Raw genomic sequence first — 22,314 nt, 5'->3', positions numbered from 1 at the left:
CATTTTTTAGTATTATTATTGCTTTAGGAAGACTTGGAAGAATCAATGAGGCAGAGAGATGGTGTAATAAAACTCTCAGAAAGTAACATGGCTGGTTGTCTCACTTCTCTTTTCTTTCCTGTGCCAATTCTCTCTGGGCCTTTTAGTCTCTTACGAAGTTCTGAAGTGGCAAGAACAGAACAGCAAGAACAGCCTGCACTTGCCCTGTTCTGTGCCATGCCCCACGGACAAGTGTCACTGGGTGCAACAGACACGGATGGGACTTGGCAGAGGAGACACCCAAGGTATCTTCTTGGAATATCAATGTTATCTATTCTCTTGAGGATTATTTTTTGAAAGGAATAAGAACAGAGCACAAAATCTAAAATAAAACAGCAAAGATCAGAAAAGAAACTCCAGGCCAAAAGACCTAAGAAGATGCTCAACATCACTAATCTTGAGGGAAATGTAAATCAAAACCACAAGATACCATTTTATTATACCTGTTGGAATGGGTACATTCGGAAAGACAAGGAATCACAAGCGTTGGTGAGGATGTGGCGCAAAAGGAACCCTGTGCACCACTGGCAGGAATGCAAACTGGTGGAATTATAGTGAAAAACAATATGGAGGCTCCTCAAAAAATTAAAAATAGAAATACCACAGGATCCAGTAATTCCAGTATTGGGTATTTACCCAAAGAAAACAAAACACTAATTTGAAAAGATATATGCACCTCTTTGTTTACTGTAGCATTATTTACAATAACCAAGACATGGAAGCAACCCAAATGTCCATTGATAGGTGGACAGATAAAGATGATGTGGTATATACATATATAAACAATGGAATGTTACTCAGCAATAAAAAAGAATGAGCTCTTGATGTTTGTGACAACATAAATGGACCTAGAGGATATTATACTAAGTGAAATAAGTCAGAGAAAGACAAGTACTATATGATTATATTTACATATGAAATCTAAAAAACGAAATGGAACAAACAAAAAAACAGAAACAGATCCATAAATACAGACTGATGGTTGCCAGAGGGGAGGGGAGTGGGAGGACGGGCAAAATTGGTGAATGGAAGAGGGAGATACAGGCTTCCAGTAATGGAATGAGTAAGTCACGAGAATAAAAGGTGCAGCACAAGGAATACAGTCAATGGTTTGTAATAGCATGGCATGGTGACAGATGGTGGCTATACTTGAGGTGAGCAAAGCATTATGTAGAGCTGTTGAATCACTATGTTGTACCCTTGAGACTAATGTAACATTGTGTGTCAATCATACCATAGCTCAACAAAACAAAAACTTATGAAAGAAAACAGAACAAGGAAACTTCAATGAAACTTCACAAATGTAGCAGGGCACTTTGGGTTGGTGCTTCAGACTTCCTGGGAATAAGTCACTTTCTCTTTTAGGGTCTACTCTAAGGAGAGATCTGGAGATCCTCATCATGGGGTATCCATCATAGTCCTAGTTATGCTTATCTATGTGTTCATTTGACAAAAACCCAGAACATCAATTATGTGCCAGACACTGGACATCTTGAGATGAATCAAGATGAATAGCCTCTGTTTTCAAGAAGCCATCTGGGATTATCACAGTATCAGAAGAACTCTATATGGTAGACTAAGGCTTTTATTTATTCAAAACATTTTTTTAAATTTTTTTCTTTTAATTTTTATTTATTTATGATAGTCACAGAGAGAGAGAGAAGCAGAGACACAGGCAGAGGGAGAAGCAGGTTCCATCCTGGGAGCTCGACGTGGGACTCAATCCCGGGTCTCCAGGATCATGCCCTGGGCCGAAGGCAGCACTAAACCGCTGAGCCACCCGGGCTGCCCTATTTAAAACATTTTTAGTGAGCCAGTCATTTGGCACTTTTCTAGGCACTCGGAGATAGCAATGAATAGAACACAATAATCTCTCTGTAATCTAGAGCTGGTATATGAGAGTAATTCTTGAGTTAGTCCATTACTGGGTTTGATTTAGAAAAGACTGGACCTCTTGTCTCATCTGAGACAAGGTTCATACTCCATCCCATCAGCATGATAGACCTAAAACCTAGCAGCACATCAAACATGAAACTGGAAGTAATTTTTTTTTTTTTTTTTTTTACTTTCCTCCTAAGATGCTCTGCAAAATGATCCAAAAGGGATACATGGGCATTCCAATATCTAAAAGAAAGGGATGCTGGAAACATTATAGGGCCAACTGGACATCTCTGTACAGATCCTTAAGACACTGCAATTAAGGCAAGATTTCTATTTGGCCACTTTGAAGACAGATGCCAACTCAATCCCTTAGGCTTCTCTCTGCCCACTTAGTTTGGACACCGAACCCATACTTAATGACTTAATGCAATATGTGGCTGGAATAATATTTTTGAAATAAGTTTTACCAGCTATAGATATCAATCCCCCAGCTACATCACTAGCAAGTCTCTGCCCCATGGATGGGAGGTAACATGGTTGTACATATGGAAAAAATGGTTAAGTCTGTCCATCAGAAACGCACAGATCTAGTGCAAGAGAACAATAAAAATAGATTCATCCTTAATCCTGTCCAAAGAGGCAACATAATGGTCAAAACCACTGCCACAATCATTTGTCTTTAAGTAATGCCAATTTTCAAATTTCTTTCAAAATTACTAATTCATTTGATTCTATCAAAGCTATGATGTAAGTAGGGTGAGCAAAATTATTTCAGAGATGAGGAACCAGTCACAGAATTGGTCTCGCTTAAAGTCAGACAGGTTACCAGTGAGTTTAAGGAAACAACTGGACTCCAGTTGTCATACTCATCCTATTATGCCAGCCTATGTAGCTATTAGCATTGGGCTCCCAAGTTTCAAAGTGCCTGGCACAGAACGGGCACACAGCCAGCTCTGGCTTTCTTATTTATCTCTGTTACCCCAATATCTAGAGCAACATCTGGTGAGTTAATAAGTGAACAATGAATAGATGAATAATAATGAATGGATGAATAAGTGACTGACAAGGCTAAAGGAAGGTTTGATTCACACTTTAGGTATACAGATGACAGCTTTCATAAAATTGCAAAAAACTGACTTCACAAATGCTTTTCGCAAGTTCCTAAATGGCTTTTATAACTGCCTTACCTGGCCAGCTTTAAACCAAAGTAGATGTTTTTCCCTGATCTATCTTCAAAGCTCAGCTTTAAATTCCTTGGTTTCATAAAATAAGAACTAAGTATCTGTTCTGAAAAAAAAAAAATATAGTGGTTCAGGCAAGTAAAAATTTAAAAGAGTTAAGTATTGATTAAATTCCCAGAATTAAAGATACTAATAAGAGTTATATTAAAATGCCTTATGTGTGATAAATCTCCAGTGAAAGTTTAGTTGCTGGTATTTCAAAAGCCACTCAAGTCATAAACCCAGTTGCATAAGAAGACTAATAGACACAGAAACCAAACTAAAAAAGTAAAAACCAGATGCTTCCATAAACAACAAAAGCCTTAGGACATTGGATCTAGACTGCATTTGAATATTTAAGTGAAGTTCCCTGGGTGAATAAAGTTGGGGTTCAGCCTGCATAAACTGGCTCTGCACATGATCCAGCACAAAAGTGACTGCCAATAAATGTCGCAGGATGAATCTGGATAATTCCACAGAAAAACACAGGTAAGAACATGATTCTGTGATCACTATGGAGTACTTTGGTTGATTCACAAAACCATGATTTTCTCTCCTTCTTCAATGAAATATAAACATCAGGATTTTCTTTTCCAGAGCTACTGAATAATTTTCTCTATGGGCTCTGTTCAACACACTGTGCTCCTCTGCACACACAGAATACAATCCTTTATCTGTGGGATGGTGTGCTCATGTTTTGTCTTAAAATAGCTGTGCTGTAGGGTATAGTGGAAATTAAAGAATTAAACCATGCTAGAAGAGGAAGTGGCTCACCAAGATCCAAATCTTCATTTTAGAAAAGAAATTCAAGCCCAGAAAGAGTGAATTATCCCTGGTTCAACATCTAAGAAGTGAAGGAGCCAGCAGGACTAGAATCCAGATATGCTGAGGAAAACCACTAGAAATGGTGGAGATGCACAAAAGTCAGTCATATGTTATATATATACGCAGATATATATATCATACTTAGCTCCAATGAATCAAAGCAACCTGTCCCAAACTGTAATCACTGTTTTTGCTACAGTGCTGTTTTGATGGAGTCCTGCTAGTCAGATGACTTCATCTTTAATTTTATCCTCTTGGTTCTATTCTGAAAAACGCTTTTTCAGATTGTGCTAACACCAGTGACTTAGCCCAAAGAGTCAGACTCTCCCAGGTGAAGTCACATGTGGAGGCCCGCTCCTTTCCACTACCTACTCTGACTTCCACAGAGAAATCTCTTCCCACATTCCTTGATTTGAAATCCAAACCAGAGACTAGTGTAGTAGGATGCATTCGAGCTTTGGTTTTGACACTGACTTTGGCCTCCAGGAAGCTGCTGACACTTTCTGGAACATTTTTAATCAATTATTTATTGAGCAACTTTCATGGCAAATATTATGTATCTGGCACTCAACTAGACACTTTACATATGGTATAACAATAACAACTAATTTTCTGAAAGTGATGGTTACTCTGGGAACTTTATGATCTTGCTGAATCCTCTCAACTTTCCCCAAAGGATAGTACAATTATTATTTCTGTTTTATAAATAAGGAAACGAAGGCTTAGTTCTCACGTAATTCTTCCTATTTTACAGTAGAGGATCCAGAGGCTTAAAGAATCCTTACCCAGAACCTGTGTAACAAAACTAGCTTACCGAGTGGCTAGGAGGTGGCAGTGCCATGATTTAAAACCGTGTCCAGATAAGTTAACCTTGAGTCCACCATGGCAGACACTGTGAGGTGCCTTCCAGATGCTCCTCAGGAATCAAATAGCCAGGATGCTTCTGGCAGCAAATTCTCTGCTCAGCCCCCTTTGGAGACCACTTTAGTTAAGGAGTCACCTTGCCCGAAACCATGCTCCTTCTGGGAATGACTGGCATCTGATGGCTGGTCAAAGAGATATAAAGGTCTGGTCTTATGTTCTCAACTTAGGAACAGCTCTGAAGGGCCATCCATCTTCAGAACTCCCTGCAGAGTCTGCTGATGCTTCTGGTTGGGACTGGATCATCAGTTTGACTTCCCCCTGCCCAAACCTGCTTTCCTTCCTTTCCCTTCCCTTCCACAAGTGTTGATCCCAAGAGCACTCCCTAGCAGACTTCTACATCCCAATCTCTAGCTCAGAACTGGCTTCCCAGAATACCCAACCTGTGGCATCTGTGTGTGTGTGTGTTTGTTTTCCACTTTACCAGGTGCTGACTCCGTCGCTTCATCTCTAACAGATGAGGTTGGTTTAGTTAAGCCCAGTGTAGGTTTAGCTCCATAACTGCAGTGTGGCATTACTGAAAAAAGTGAAAAGTTACAAGATCTGATTTCTATTTTTATTTCAGCCACTTACAACCAGTATGAACTTAACCCCAGAGATTCACTTTCTAGTCTGTTAAATTGGAATAATATTATCTACCCTTTCTATCAGTTGTTGAAGGCATCCATTTACAAATGACAAAGCCTGTATTAATATAACCTGTATTTTCATGGATCATTACTGTTAAATTTGTGAGAGGAGCAAGAGCAGCAAGGAGTGAAATGCTGCTGTTCCCTAATTTGTGGAAACCTAACCAAGGCCCTTGGCACCCTACTGCAACGCCTGTGGCAGCCCTTGCCCAGAGGGAGCGGAGCCCTCATCTCAATCAGGTTCCACAATGTTACTATGAATATCGGAAGTCTGTCCCTGGGGGGTACAGGACTCTCACTTTCTCTTTACAAAGCTCTGTAAGAAGGCCAGAAGTTGGTTGGGACCACTGGTCAGTTGTGTCACTATAATGCCTCATATAAAAGATATGTCAGGTATTCTGTTCCAACCAAGTCACAAATAACCCTCTGGCCACCAAATCAAAGGAAATCACATCACCACTGCACATCCCCAACCTCTCTCCTTTACCCCAACCTCTCACTCCTTGGCATTTTCTCATCTGTGGCTTTTCTCATTCTTGATTCCTTTTCAGATCTTTTCTATATTGCCACTGGGAACCCTGATGTCATTATAAAAAGAAGAAAAACAAAACAAAAACCCCAAAGCAAATCATTCCCCAGCTTTACCCAGAGTGCTCAATCTCATTGCTGTAAATAAAACGTCGTTCTTCCTGGAGGCCCTGCTTCCTTCTCTGTGGAAACTGAAGATCATAGTTGAGACCACATATTTTTCCTCACTTCTGCCAATGGAGCCTGTTAAAGGGGGAGAGGGGGAGGGCATTCTCCTGGATAAAATCAAATGACTATGCAGACAGTTACTAGTACAAAACTATGGTTTTCAACATCAACTGGGCCTTCAGGGTCTCCTATCAATCCCTCTTGCCTATTGTAAGACAGTCTTTGTTTCCAATTCTCTAAAACATTATTCTAAACAAATCACTCTCTTCAGTACAACTATTAATCCTGCTCTGCTCCCTTTTCTCAGTGGACAAATCTATTTCACAGAAAAAAATTAAGTCCATCAACTATGATCTTCAATTTCCTGACCCACTCCTATAAAATTATGTACAACTATAACCATCCTTACTACATTCCTCCAATCTCAAAGGACTGCCCTTGGCTCCATACCCTTCTGTCTCCAAGTGAATGTTATTGCATGAATCCTATCTTCTTATTCTTCTCTTCAACCTCTTCCTTCTACTGCCATGAATAGCTTGGATTATAAAAGTATTTACATATTTCCCACCTACCCCACCTTCTCATGCTCTGTGCTCTTCTCCAGCTAGTCTCCATTCCAGTGGTTGTTTCATCTGTATATACTTCCTACCCTCCCACTCACTTGTCCATTGGGACCTGGCTTTGTCTAAAGTCAGAAATGACTTCTCATCTATGCCTATTTTACTGGCCTGGTTGTTTCCATTTGACATAAAGGATTTACTGCCTACTTGAAACTACTTTTTTGGTTCCCAAGACAACTCCTTCTTGGTTCTCCTGGAACTTCTTGCATCTTTCTTTTCCATCTCTTTTATGGGTTTCTTCTCCTTTGGCCATCTTTTAAATGTCAGGGTCCTATTCCCAGAATTTTATCTTCCAACCTCTTCTCATTCTTCTCCTTGGAGAACTGATCCAGTAATAATTCTAGTTGTCACTTTTGTGACAATACTTGTCCCAAATGTTTATTTATATCTTTTTTTGTTTATTTATATCTTAAATTTCCTCTCATTTTTTACTTCTACTCTTTTTTTGCTCCCTTCTGGTGGTACTAGCATCGAGCCAGTCACCAACTAGAAATCTAAGTCTTCTTTCACTTTGCCCTTTCTCCCCAGTTAGTTACTAAATATTTTCTATTACCACCTAAATGCTTTCCTCTTAACCCCCCTAATATTTCTCGAATGTATTTTCGTTTTCTGCTCTCCATCACTGCAATTAATTCAGGCCCTCATTGTCCTGGCCTGAACTACCACAATGGTCATCTAACTAACTGATCTTCCTGCTTCCAGTTTTAACACCCTCAAAATCCACTTTCCCCACAGTCAGATGAAGGATCTAAAACACAAATGGGATCAGATTGCTCCATCCAATAATACCTGTGACCATAACAAAAACATCCAACTGTCTGACTACAATATACCTCCACTTGGCATTCAAGGACCTCCAGGACTCAAACCCTGCTGTCTCTGGTTAGATCAATCATTACTTCATATCTCCGGCTTTATGCTCCAGCAACTCCTAAGTGCTCCTAATTTCTCATGCACATCATGCTGCTTCCTGCCTCTGCTTTTGATTATACTTGTTCCTTCTGTCCAGAACATCTCACCCTTGCTCCCTCCACTTGTCTCTTACTCAAGACTCAGTTCACTTGTCTGAATCTGAAGATTAGCTGCCTCTCCTCAGTGTTCTTGTGATACCCAGTACATACCATTGCCATCATAATTCTACAATGCTTTAAGATTGCTTGTTTATGTGACTATCTCCTTGCTCTGGTGACACAACTTTGTGGGCTAACACAATAGCCACTTATTTTGCTCAGGAATCTGCAATTTGGGCAGGGCTCAGTGCGCATGGCTTGTCTCTGCTCCACACAGTGTCAGCTGGTACAGCTCTCCCAGAGCTGGAAAATCTACTTCCAAGATGACTCACTCCCTGTGCTGACAAGCAGGTGCTGGCTGTTAACCTCTCTGCCTGCGTCTTTCCACATGGCAGTTTAGGCTTCTTCCATAGTGTGGTAGCTAAGTTCCAAGTGCAAGTATTCCCAAGAATAGGAAGTAGAAGCTGCTTGTTTCTTAAGGCCTATGCCCAGAAACTGGTAGTTTCTAAGTAGAAACTGATTAGACCTCTGCCATAGTCTCCTTTTGGAGGAGCACAGAGTCCAGATTCAAGGGGAGAGGGTGATGTTCCATCAAGTGATGAGAGGAGTGTCAAAGAATTTTGGGAGCCTTATTTTAAAACCTTCACCTTTCTCTACTGGGGTGTGTGAGCTCTTCTAGGATGCACAGATATGGCACGGATGTGCTGAGTGAATGGGTTCATTCCTGGACTACTGTCTACACAGAACTTTGGTCTCCATCAGTCATTTGTATCACAGAGATTCTATTCCAGACAAGTCAGCCACATTGATTAGTAAATGGATTAAGCTCCAAAGGAAATTAAGGGTTAAAGTCGCACAGCATTTTAGAAATGGGAGGGTTTGGGGAGGTTCAGTCAGTTAAACATTGGACTCTTGATAGATTTCGGCTTAGGTCATGATCCCAGAATCATGAGATGGAGCCCCGGGTCGTGCTTCATGCTCAGCCTGCAGTCTGCTTGTCCCTCTCCCTCCCCTCAATTGAAGAAAAGAAAAGAAGAAAAGAAAAGAAAAGAAAAGAAAAGAAAAGAAAAGAAAAGAAAAGAAAAGAAAAGAAAAGAAAAGAAAAGAAAAGAAAAGAAAAGAAAAGAAAGAAAGAAGGAAGGAAGGAAAGGAAGGAAAGGAAGAAAGAAAGAAAGAAAGAAAGAAAGAAAGAAAGAAAGAAAGAAAGAAAGAAAGAAAGAAAGAAAATCTTAAAAAAGAGGATTTTATGAGCTAATTACACCCTTCATTTTGCCAAATAAAACACAAACAAACAAAATCTGAGGCACACAGATAAAAAACAGCAAAGAATCTATGTTTCAGTTATATAAAAAATAACAATGATTCAGAATTTGTTATGTATAGGAAGTACATACTATTTACTTCCTTAGCCTTTCCTTTCCTTTTTAAAGCAGACGTTACTTACTTTTACAAATTGGGCCCCTTTTACAGCTATAGTTGTAATTTAATTATTTGATGATGCACTACATGTCTTGGTAAAATGTTTTGTGGCACACTGATGACTCAAATACTATGCACTGACACGCATCTAGCCATTAGAGTATGAAAGAATGCATAAGACCTTAGTAATCACACATCTTTACACACAACTGAATCATGAATGTGAACAGAGGTATCTGAGTTTGAATTATTAAATGTAATTATTAAAACTAAAGGAAGTGAAATAATTTGACATTAGTAAGGATCAGATTGTAAACCAAATTCCAAAAGGTAAATCTGGACTAAATAAAAAACTAATAATAAATTAATTTGCTGAATTCAGAGAGATACCTAATTATAGCTTTAGAAGCACACACTTAAATGGACCTGAAAATATTTAATCTCTTCTAGGTTTTCTGAGAAGCTTCTAAAACAATAGATAATCTTTAAAAAAAAATGGTGGGATTTGTCAATTAACTGAATACATCGTAGCATTTTACCAAGAAAGTACAAACAGTTTTCTCCCCAAAAGTGAACTTTTTCCTCAGGATTCTTCTTGTATGGTGGAACATTTAGGAAATGTAATTTCCTACATGCAATAATTACCTTGTAAATCAGACTGCCTAGATGACTTCATTTTAGGTAATCTGGAGGAAGGGCATATTAATTTAGCAATTCTATAAGAGAAGTCAGATGGGATGCTGCTTTTACAAGACAAACCATGAGGGATATTTAGAACATGATTTGTACTGCCTACCCAATGTTTATGCAGCTACTACTTTTTATCCAATATAACATCTGAGACATTGAAAAATCCCTTATAACAGATCAGAGATTAAGTAAATAGTAAAACAAACAAACAAAAATCCTTCTTAAATTCAGTGTCCTAACCCAAGTCTGCTTCTCCTTCTGGGGTCTTTGTCTTGTAGTGAAGGTATAGTGTAGTATTCTGTAGGGAAAAAAAGACTTTAGACCATAGGCCTAAGTTCAAATCTTAGCTCTGACACTTTGTCCCTGTCAGCTCTGAGGCAACTGATTTGTCATTGCTTAAAAAGCCAGTTTCTTTATCTGAAAAGTGGGGTTAATAACTTTCAAGTAGTGGTAAAGATGAAATCAGCTAATTAATTAAAATAACTATCACAATGTCAACACATAACAGGCTCTCAATAACTGTTGTCTTCTGTACAGCTTCAGCTGGAAATTTGGAAATAGCATTGTTGCCTAGTACTTCCTTGAGCTCCTTATCTACTTGGGCACCAAATGCTACTGATTCTACTCAAAGAACTATCAGCCCTTGCATTGTGTGAAAGACTGAAGTTTCTTCTCTTTGCACTGGCAAAAAAAAAAAAAAAAAAAAAAAAAAAAATCACATCTTCCTATTGAAGCCCGTAATATAATTTTCCACCATGTCAAATCTCTCGGGAAAATTTGTTTGCTTAAATGTTTCTTAAATTCATTTCTGGGCATTTTATGTATTATGTCACTATTGAGAATAAGATTATTTGCTTGTTTATTTTGTCCCTCCCACCATTATACTTTCTAAACGGTATGGCTGGTATAGAGGTTAGCTACTGACATTTGTCTATTTTGTCCTCTAGCTGACTATTTTATTCCACTGCTAATTATTTTAACTTTTAACTTATGGAAATAAAACATTTTTACTATTAAAATTTGAATATACATATAAAGAAAAATGTAAATCACTGGTAGTCTCACCATCAAAGGTAACCACTCTTAATAGCTGTGTATATATATCCCTTTAGATTCTTTTCCATATGGCATTATCATAGATGTATTATATTTTATAAGAATGAGATATTGTACATGCTGTTTTATTGTAACATACATATACACTTAGTATATGTAGGCTAATATTAATGTTATAATCAACATTGTTATCAGCTGTCAACATAAGTCTCATATCAGGATTCAGATTGATTTAAAATATAAAAATAAATGGCTGAAAGAGACATGACAAAATAAATGAAAATCAAAAGAAATAAGAGCTATAATAATTTCAGACAAACCTGAATTCGTGAGAATAAAAGTGAAAAAAATTGGGGTATTTTTCATTAATAAGTACCCACTTAAAAAGGAAGTAATAGATATTTTACGCTATGAACATTTCCACATTTCCTACTAACAGAGAAACATTAAACTTATTTTTAAAAACAGAAGGATAATTAGAAATTCAACGGCATCATGAGACTGTAACAGCATTTCTGTCCGTTTAAAGTTAATTAAAATAAGAGGGCTAGGAAGATCTAGGAGGATACAGAAAGGTGTGCTGTTTTTGAAAAATACCTTCTGAACATCGTAACATTCCCACACCAATATAAGTACACGTGTAGACAGAGTTTCCTTGGTGTTTTTAAAGTATATGCCACCTTTAAAAAAACTTAAAAATCCCATACTTAAAATAAACAATGGCAGATATTGGGGGGGGGGGTGAGATTTGCTTAAAAGTGTTGCTTCATAAGCACTGAGTTTTCTTGCTTGATGCAATCTTCTGCCTCCTAGCCTTAGTGGTGTGGGAAAGAGAAGGGCATACAGGCCACATGGAGCACACTGCCTTACTTTCAGGATCACAAATGGGAGAAAAATCAGCCTTGCAAATACATCTTGATGAAAGGAGTGACATTTAAAGTCCATTCATTTGCTTTGGGGTAAACAGGGAAATATTTTACTCAAAAATTCTTCAGGGTGATTTTTCTGGGAGTTATTTTGGCAACTGAATGAAATCTGAATTCCAAACACTCCTCACAAAGATCTTCTCACAGACTGGATGTAGGTGAAAAAAGCATCCTTCACAGGCTCCCATGGGATCTTTAAGCTGATTTGGGAAGCCATCACCCAAATTTACTAGGATAGATTAAGTTAAATTTCTCCCCTCCTTGAATTCATCTTCAGAAACCTGTTTTTTGAGAACTTTAGTAAGTCAGAAAATTAAGAGATATGTTTGGTACCACATAAGGGTTAGGATAATGGACTCTGGCACCAGAGTGGGTTTGAATCCCAGCTCTGCCAATTATGAGCTGGGTGCCTAGAGCAAGCTAGAGACCTTTCTGTGCCTGTGAGCCTTACCTGTAAAATTCGTAAAATTCTACCTGTAACTAATTCAGATGACTGTTTTGAGGACTATAGGCAAAGCATCAGGATGCTATCTAGCACACAGGAAGCACTCCAGAAACGTTGGTCTTACTGGTACAGCTGGACTTATGTATCAAGTAATGATGTTGGGTAGACCCCTGGATATTTCAGTTCTTCCCAGATGAAACCTTCAAATAAATCTTACAAACATGTCATGCTTTGCTAAATGTTTGCAAGTTTGAAGGAGCTGTTTTTGTCCTTACTGTACTGAAGCGATGCAACATTATCCTTCAGGTCATAAATCTTTCCAAGCACTTTTACTTCTGACATGATTGAAAAGGTCTAACAGAATGTAATGTAGTATAAGTAGTCACTGTTTATCTCTTCCCACAGTTTCATTTCAATTTTTAACACTGAATTCAATTCATCTGGAATATATTTTAATGTAAATTATAAACTTGGGATTTAAAATAGAGTCATAAAACATTAGCCAATGGTTCCAAAAATTTTTCTGGAATAGGCCAACTTTTCCCTACTGATTTGAAATTGATCATATGTCAACTGTTACACTAAGCACATACAAGGTTTTATCTACTTATTGTTGTTCTCCCACTGAAAATAAGTTTCACAAAGAAAGGGAGTTGGTTACTTTGGTTCACTGATGGATCACCAGAGTACTGCTTGGCTCACAGGAAGGAAAAAGGCTTTCCTCTTTGGGTCCCTCAATGTGATTACTATACAACTGATTTTCTAATGACAAGCAAATGCTATGTTACTGAAACAAATCCGAACTGATCATATTTTCCACTTCTTTCAATATGCTCCTAGATCTCATTTGCTAATATTTGACTGCTGATTTCAAACCTTTAGTCGTAAGTGACATGTTCTTAACTTTGAAGAGAAAGAAAAAACACAAAATTTGGTCATAGCCATTCTAGCTTCATAAAATAAACAGGAACATTTTCCATATTTTTCCATGCTTTGAAGTAGATTAGAAAGCACAGGAAATACCTGCTCCTTTAAGATTTGACAGAATTTACTGAGAAATATGTGTAGAATTTGTACTTTTTTTTGGGGGGGGGGGAGTCTTTCTTTTAATCTTATTCTTGTCAATTTTAGCCATTTAGAGTCAATTTGTTAAAAAAAATTATTTCTGGTCATTAATTTTGTAGGTTAAATTTATTGTCTTAGGGTTAAAAATATTACCCTATCAAATATATTTTTTCAAATACATTTTTTACAAAATCTCTGCATCTACGGTTATATACTCTTTTTTTTTTTTTTTTTTAGAAGTGTGACTCTGGATCATATTATGGTTGGATTTTAAAAAAAAATTAATTTGAATACTTGTCTTCTGACAGAATCAGGGAGTTATTGTGTGGTAATGAATATGTTGTTTGAATTTAAGCTATATTTTGCTTTTTATGCTTCCAAATTGTTTTCTCCTTATCACCTTCTCCTGTCCCTTAGCCAATTAAGAAAATTTTCAACCCGTTTCCACACTAGTACTGCTTAACTTAGAATTTTCTTCAACCTCTATTTCTTTACAGAAGCCAACAGTAAGACACCACTGAGGCTCCTTGAAGTCCACCTTCCTTCTGCCTGCCAAACTGTTGATGCATTTTATAATTGTGGGTTCTCGTTATTATTGGTCTTTTATATTAATTTTTTTGAGGAATTATTTATTGTTAGCATTATGGCTTATGCCTGTATTAACAACTATTATTCATAAGTAATTTCATACCACTAAAAAAATACTCTATTATGATTTCTTCCCCTATTGGGCTCTTTATTCTAATTATTTGGTTGGCTCTAGATCTCTGTGCATTTTTGTTTTCCGGGACAAGTACATGAATGGGATGCTTTGCAAGCTGTTCAATGTCAAAGATGATCTTTTTGTTGCTCTTTCAAGAAATGATGCCTCAGCTGGCTGTAAAATCTGAGTAACAGCACAGTCCCTCTAATGTCTAACGTGCGTCTCCACTGCTTTTCACATATGATGTTAGTAGGTAACTGGGTACAAATTTATTCTCCTTCTTTTGTGGACATCTCCCTCACTCCATCCTATCCCACCTCCACACATCTGGATACTTAAATACATTTTTAAAGTATAAATTTGAAAGAGAATTTTTCATCATTCTTTTTAATACCTGCTTTATTGAAATATAATTCACAGAGCATAAAATTTCATTAGCCACCTCTGAGCCTTTTGATGTGAAGATTCATGATTCCTTTTAGCTAAAGCGGTGGTGAACATGTGAGGTTTAATGTGTAAGCTCAGGTTACCATCTTGAACCAGAAGTCTATCCAGTACATCCTGAAGCTGACTGTTGCTGCCACGATGCTATTCCTCCCTTCTGTCTCTTGGGCTCCATCTTGGAACATCCTTTACATTCTTTATACTCTTTGGCTTTCTCATCAAATTCCTCTTCTTTCTCCATAGTTTTGGCAGGTCCAAACCTCAGGCCCCTCCTCTCATTCTACATACTCTTCCTATCATCTCTATCAGTGATTCTCTGGCCCCTCTCTGAATACTGTTTATATAGAAATTTCCTCCCATCAGCAACATCTGTCATTAAGCACGGTGACTCTCAACTACAGGGATATCCTGAAATCTCCGGAGGGGCATTTACAGCTTGAGGAAGTACTTCTCCTGCCCAGGGACTTTGGTCTGAGACTCATCTGTTCCATCTCTGGTGAATAGCACCATCATCCACCGAGCTGTCTGCTCCAGAAGCCTAGAAGTCATCACCACTAGACTTGAGGACAAAGATAGTGTCTCGTCTACTTCACTATCATTCATCAGGATGTACTGGAGAGGCTCCTGGTTCAAGATGGTAACCTGAGCTTACATATTAATCTTCACACCCTCGCTAAACGGAATCATGAATCAAAGGGCTCATGGGTGGCCAGCAAAAAAAAAGAAGAGGTCCCTAATACCCAGCAGCACCACAAATATTTGTTGAAGGAATGAATGCAGTCAATCACTAAATTCTGTGGTTTCCAATTCATTTTCTTTCTGCTCATCCTCTTCCTTTCATCCATAGTCAGTACTTTAGTTAAAATCACTATTATTGTCTGCCTGGCTTACTGCTAAAGTCTGCCAGCCTCCAATCCTGCTTCTCCCAACTCATTCTTTCCAGGCTATAGTCACTTATCTTCCTCGCATACCAGTTTTTATCCTCTCAACTTAAGGCCTTTTAAAATCAAATCTGAATTTCTCAACATGACATACAAGTCAATAATGTCCTTGGCTTTGTACACAGCATTCCTTCTACTTGGGAGAATAATCCAGGTATCATTGTAAGGAGAATTTCTTGATGCCCCAAAGCTGAATTAAATATTCATCTGATGTGTTCCCCAAGTATCCCATATTTCCCCTACTACTGCATCTATTCTGTATTGTAATTGTCTGTTTGTCTGTCTCCTCAACTACACTGGAAATTTTGATGGGTGGGTCACTATCCTTTTCACAGTATCTCCGTGCCCTGCATAATTCTGGCACAGAGTAGGCATTTAATGCATATCTGGTGAATGAATGTATTTTCAAATCCCACAAATGACCACGAAAGTAGAGATCTTTGGAATTCCATCATGGGAGAGGGATTCTGAATCCAGTTGAGATCCATAAACAGACCTTAGAAGTGCATGGATACCAGAGAATTGTGCCCAATATTTTATGTGTATATGCATTTGTTGAGGGTAATTTTTAGACTGTCTGAACAGTCAATCCTAGAAATTCAAGAAACGCTTATTAGAATGATTCTAGAGCGTATTACAAACTAACAAAAACAACGTAGATAACGTGCACACAACATACAGACAAACACAGGGATTGACCTCAAAACATCGAGCTGTAGGGTAAACTTTTACTGCAAAGGGACAAGAGTCAGAGAGTCAGAAGGCTGCAGAAGAGCTGAATGAAAGCACATGCCAGAAAAGAACTCAGAGAGAAAAGAAACTTCTAACTCCTTGGCCATTTTACACAGGGTCCTCATGCCGTCAGTGTGTGAAAGGGGGGCTTCCATAAAAAAGGCATGCCAGTATCTGAAGAGATGTGTATTAATTTTGAAAACTGCAAACTTCAGCTTGCCATAATGCTACCCAAATTCAGGGACGTTCTGTTCCACAACCAGGTTGTCTTTTCAGTTCTGGCTAGTGAATCTCTATCTAGACTCTGACCGTCAGCAGAAGGAAAGAGAAAAAGGAAGAGGCAGGGCTTATGACAAAGGAGGGGCAGGAAGAGAGGGTCACACACTCATTATTTCTCAGGGGGCCCTCTTTCCCTGGCTCACTCTACTCCTTTATTCACAGTACAGTTTATGTACTTCCCTATTTGTAGGAATCTTGATAACATACCAGTCACTTTGGTGAAATAAGATGTATGTAAATTCTGAAAAATAAAAGTAGTTTTGAAAGTTGTTTTTTGTTCTTTAAATAAATGTGGACCATATGCATCCTCTCCCCATTTAATTAAACATTTAATAAAGGAAGGGGATATGATCTTTCTTTTTTTGGTAACTTCTCACATCAGCATATAATACTCCCAGGTTTGCTTTTGAAAATGCTAACTTTCGTCTAAGAGGTTGTACTAATCCACAAAGGTAGGACAGGTAACTCAGAATGGTGATAGGCTTGGTTGTTTTGTGTTCTAATGCCACCTGGCTAACTTTCATTACTGTGGAGTCCATAGAGTGGCTACTGCTCTTACATCTAAGATGTCTCTGGCTGTGAAACAAACCTTGCTTACAGGGGGATGGAAACTGGACCCTGTCCTCATGAACATCATCTTTCATCCAAAGAAAATGAAAGCCCATTTGGTGAACTGGGCCAAAAGAACTCATGAATTCATTAATTAATTAGCATCTAGGTAATCAGGAATGGTCCACAGCTACCTGTCTAGCAACACAGCCCCATATCATTTAATGTCAACACACAAGAACAGCTCTGTCATGATGTACAGATAAGGGTCTCATGAATTTATTATACATACTAATAATCCAATAGTGTCTAATTCTGCTGCAGAGCTCCAATTGTAGAAATGAACAAAATTGTGAATGTTAAAAAAAAAGGGGGGGTTTAAAAACCAAGTCTACAAAAACATCTTTTTAAGATTCTATTTTAATCTATCTGGAATTTCTGTGAGGTTTTAATTCTCTCATAAAAATATATTATTTTAAATAGTAGTGACAACTGAGGATTGCTCTGGGTAAATTCCTGATAAATTTATAGTGAGATTCAGTGGTCAGTTATTCTGGCTGGAAGCTGGGGTGAAAGGGGAAGAACAGAAGAAAGGGGAAAACTGTAACTTAGTAAAGTCCCCTCCCATCTGACAGTGTCATATTTGAGGTAGTATTCACGTAGAGAAAAATTCCGGAATTCACTTAAGACTTGTAATAGGTTTTGCCCTGTTATCTACTTTGATATCCGTCTTAGCAAGAAATTGCTGTTAACAATTTATTGAAATCCGGTCTGAGTTCCGTTATATTCATAGATGAGCTGAACATGTCACTGGGAACCTGTGCTGTATTTTTCCCATAGCAGCGTGTGTGATTGGAAATGCTTTCAAATGCTACTGGGGCTGTTTTGAAGAAAGAGAGAAAGATGAGAACGGAAGAAAAAAATTCTATAACCTCGTTCATTGCCTGCTCTACGTGCATCCTTATCCTTAATCTTGTCGACCTCATTGTGTCCTCCATCTTCTTTAGGTTTCGCTGCTGCAAGAGAGACCCAGATTAGGAGGTGACTTGAGAATGATGCCAGGATCAATGTGGACAATGAGATGAGAGCCAGAGTGAAGCCAGAAGAGGCTGAGAAGCCAGAATTGGAAATGAGTCGTCAGAGATCCTCATGATATGGCATCTACAATATATACTCCATCCCTCTATACAGGTGTGAACTTTGCCACCAAACAAGTAATACTCACCCAAAAGAAAGGAGTCTACCCTCAATGAGATAATATTTGATACTCTCTAATTGAAATGTGCACATTATGAAGATGTTCTTAATAGGTTACTTCTGGGAAGAATTATTCTGGTGACGTGTGGAATGGAAAGGCAACATGAAGCATGATGACATGGATGGGCATCACCTGGGAAATCCAGCAGTCCGCTCCAACAGATGCCCTCAAGGTAGCATTTACCTTGATGAGCCTCATAGACTCTGATACCCGTCTCTTTGGACCCAGGAATGCAGACTCATGCTAACAAAACTCACAAGACACTGATGTATAAAAAAACAACAAAAAAAGGCGACTTTATTATTTACAGTGAACAACAGAACAATCAGGCTACTGAATGTCCATCAGCCTGATAGTGAATTATCTCCTTGGGAAGGCAAATTACCAGAAGGAAGCTTGGTGGGCATGGAAGCAGAGCAAGTGGAGTTAATTACACAGGATTCCAGCACAAAATAGCATGAAGCTCTGCAGCTTTCTACAACAGGATTATCTGCCTGCCAGGCAGGCTGGATGCTTGCCTCAACCTGGCAGGTACTACTGGTCAGACACTGCTTTGTTGGGTATCACAACAATCAAACTGATTGCTTTTCTTTTTCTCTGTTTTAGAGACAGAGAAAATGCTCTTCTGATGGAAATTTTATATGTTTGGGTATTTTTAAGATGCCAGTACCCTGAAAGATAGTCAAATCTTACTGTCCAAGCAGTCTTTATGTTTCTTAGGATCACACTGGCTCTCTTGGATTTAATCTATTAGATGTTCATTTCTTAGTTTAATTTCAGAGAATATTTTCATTTTCCTGCTTTCTGAGATCAAAAGGGGCACCACATGGGGGACTCCACATTTGCCTACAGGTTCCACAAAGTGTCAGTTAAATTCAAATCAACCTGTATTCACTGTGCCAACTTTATGCTCACTGCTGTCCCAGGTACAAAGTAATATTCAAAAGAGCCTCTAAAGAAATGTTGTATCTACTGGATGCTTACAGACTTTTGCTCTTTTTTAAGGTACAAGAAATATAAAGATAAGCACAACACTGTCTTGTTCCCTTTAAGAGCTCCAGTCTAGCAAAAGAACAAGGTAAGTGTTGGAAAAAAAAAAGGGTGCTGTGCCAAAGGTATGAAGCATGGCAGTGGCAGTACTTTTTATATTTATGGGCAGAGACAGAAGCCACATCTTTCAGTAAGTCTGATTTTAAAAAAAGAAAAAAAAATCCTAAATAACAATGATTACTTAAAATTTAACAACAGTGAAGCACAGAGTATAGGTTCCTTCCTTTCTACTTCCCCACCCCATTCTACCTTTCAAGGTTGCCCTCAGTAGTTTGGTCAATACTCTTCTAGATCCTTTCTATATATATGTAAAACACACACACATACGCTCATGCGCACGCACTTGCAGTCCCAAACATATGTACTTATACATGTACAGTAAACATAAATTTATATATTTATTATATCAACATGCAAAACATATATTACACATCCCATTTATGTAATACACATGCACACATCCATTTATGTTATATACACACAGATCATACTATATATATTGTTTTATAACTTGTTCTTCTACATTTAATTCTTTGTTGTCAATTATAATAACATGTATATAGAAAATTATACAAAAAAATATGCTATTTAGAAACTAAATTTCCCTGGAGATCTCCCACCAGGTCAATAAATAGAAAATCCCAAGTACCCTAGAAACTCCCTGCATCCATCCCCCCACCAAATCATCATGCTGAATTTTATGTTAATCATTTTCTAGCTTTCTGTACAGTTCTACTACCTATAAGGCAGGCAAAGCTCAAATTTGCATGTACTGGCAAATGCCCTCAGGGCTACAGCACCTTGGTTCTTAAAGCCCCCATAGACTCTCACTGTTCCTTACATTTCCTTTGATTTTCAGCTCTCTGCTGCTCTGAGGATGTTTTCTTATACATATTCAACAGTTTGGATGGTTTTCAGCAAAAGGATCATTCAAATAACCCGATGGGCCGTATTTCCAGTAACAGAAATCTAAGCCACTTTTCAATTTCTTCCTGTGTTACAGTTGTACTTATAAATGTAGATTCTGACCTACTAGATCCTAATCCTTAGGGGTTATGAGAAGCAAACAGTCTCAATTTTCCACAGCACAGTGAAATATGCAATAAATGCAACGAGGAGCAAAGAGCAAAGGATGGACATGAAAATGAATATGATTACTCCTGCTCTTGAGGGGTTGTTGGTTTCCTTTTTTAAAGATAGATAAGAATGTAGATGCATAAAATGATCTGACCTAAAACAACGAAGAAATAAAGCAATATGTTTAAATGAAATCACTTCCACTCACCAACATTTAAAGATTTCCAAGATCTATTGTCAAGTGAAAAAAGAAAGTTGTAGGATGGTGTCTGTGTAGAAAATGGATCTATCTGTATGTATCTCTCACATGTGTAAATAGGTGTGTGTGTGTGTGTGTGTGTGTCTACATGCCACACACATTCTTGTTTATGCACAGAAATATGACTATAAAGACATGTAACAGTGGTTCCTTATATGAACTGGGTTTGGGAAACCAGGAGTTATCTTTTCACTTTTAAATACCCTATGTAATTATTTTTACATGAAGCAATGTATTACTTTTATAGTTAAGGGAGAAAATTTTAAATTACATTCAAGGGTAAACATAACTGACAAAGGAAATCAAGAAGAAAAAACAGACGGGAAGACATAAATTACTGAAGAAAGTTTCTTCATAAAGGTAGGATTTGGGGCACCTGGGTGGCTCAGTCAGTTAAGTGTCTGCCTTCAGCATCGGGCTCCCTCCTCAGCGGGGAGGTTGCTTCTCTCTCTCCCTCTGCCTTTCCTCCTTGCTTGTGCTCTCTCTCTCAAATAAGTAAATAAAATTAAAAAAAAAAAAAAAAAAAGGTAGGACTTGAAATGGGCCCCATAGGGCTTGGAGAATTCAGAGAGGACAGGGTTGAGGGGAAGCGGGTGACATGGACAAGAGCTGTGTCTGAACAGATGTTAGGGAAGAGATGAGAATGGTAACTAAGGAGGACCATAAGGAAGCTCGTCTGGCTAAAACTAACTCCAGTTTACACTGAGAGATACAATAAAATGGACGTGGTAGAGCGATAGCACAAAGAGTGAAATGTCATCAATACTAAGAGTTTATCGCTGGTTTGATCTGAAACAGAAGTTATAACAGGTTACTTCAACAAGGTAGTAATATAAGATAATACTAACTTCATGGAACAGTTTGTGCAGAATGAAATCAAATGTGAAAAATCCCTAGTAATCTGTAAGGTGATTGATCAGCAATTTAAGATTTATTAGGCAAGAGTTAAATTTTTAGGGAGATTAGCATGATATTTTGGTACAGAATGAACAACAGGGGCAGATAGACTCAGGGCAAGGAGATTCCTTAGCAACATAAAACATAAGAGTTTGGCCAGTTTTCACAACCTGAAATATGTGGATAATTATTCTGCCTTTCAGGTTTGTTAGGGATTAAATGCACATAAAATGGCATGGTCACAAAATATTAGTTCATTTCTTCTCAACTATTATTATAGTTCAGATGTACGTTGAAAAGGTCAGAACGGATGCCCTAGTCACAGGAATGAAAAGGATAAAACCAGAGGTGCCTGGGTGGCTGACTCTAGATTTTGGCTCAGGTTACAATCCCAGGCTTGTGGGATCAAGCCCAGTGTTAGGCTCCGTGCTCAACAGGGAGTCTGCTTGAGGATTCTCTCTCCCTCTCCTTCTGTCCCCCTCCCCTCCTCTGGAATAAATAGTCTTTAAAGAATGAAAAATATAAAAGATAAAGACAGAGATTTTTTTCTAAATAAATAACCTATAGGGATCTATTTCTTAGATGAAGGGAATGAAAGAGGAAAAGATGATTTCTAGGTTTCCAGCAGGGGAATCTGGTGGAATGGTAATATCCCAAACAGAAATCTACCCAGATTGGTGATC

The 22,314-nt window shown here is 38.1% G+C and overlaps 1 protein-coding gene across 5 annotated transcripts in view; it reads right to left on the bottom strand.

Annotated features, from left to right (window-relative positions):
- The window catches only part of NSMCE2 (NSE2 (MMS21) homolog, SMC5-SMC6 complex SUMO ligase), a 213,177-nt gene that overhangs the window by 89,812 nt on the left and 101,051 nt on the right, over positions 1-22,314 (bottom strand). For 2 of the 5 annotated variants that reach the window (XM_038555501.1, XM_038555504.1), the window contains exons 5-6: positions 6,161-6,286; positions 5,311-5,403 (exon numbers count right to left, since the gene is read on the bottom strand). The exons of 1 other annotated variant lie outside the window; for it this stretch is intronic. In XM_038555501.1, the coding sequence (XP_038411429.1) occupies positions 5,311-5,403; positions 6,161-6,286 (219 nt within the window). Of the gene's footprint in view, positions 1-5,310; positions 5,404-6,160; positions 6,287-18,022; positions 18,107-22,314 lie in introns of all 5 variants that reach the window. 2 more of the 5 variants (XM_038555503.1, XM_038555502.1) reach the window with 2 other exon arrangements.

The sequence above is a fragment of the Canis lupus genome, chromosome 13 (assembly GCF_011100685.1).
Source record: "Canis lupus familiaris isolate Mischka breed German Shepherd chromosome 13, alternate assembly UU_Cfam_GSD_1.0, whole genome shotgun sequence".
In the NCBI taxonomy this organism is placed as follows: Eukaryota; Metazoa; Chordata; class Mammalia; order Carnivora; family Canidae; genus Canis; species Canis lupus.
The sequence above is the reverse complement of the archived record's forward strand: the minus strand, read 5'-3'. Positions and strand labels throughout refer to the sequence as shown.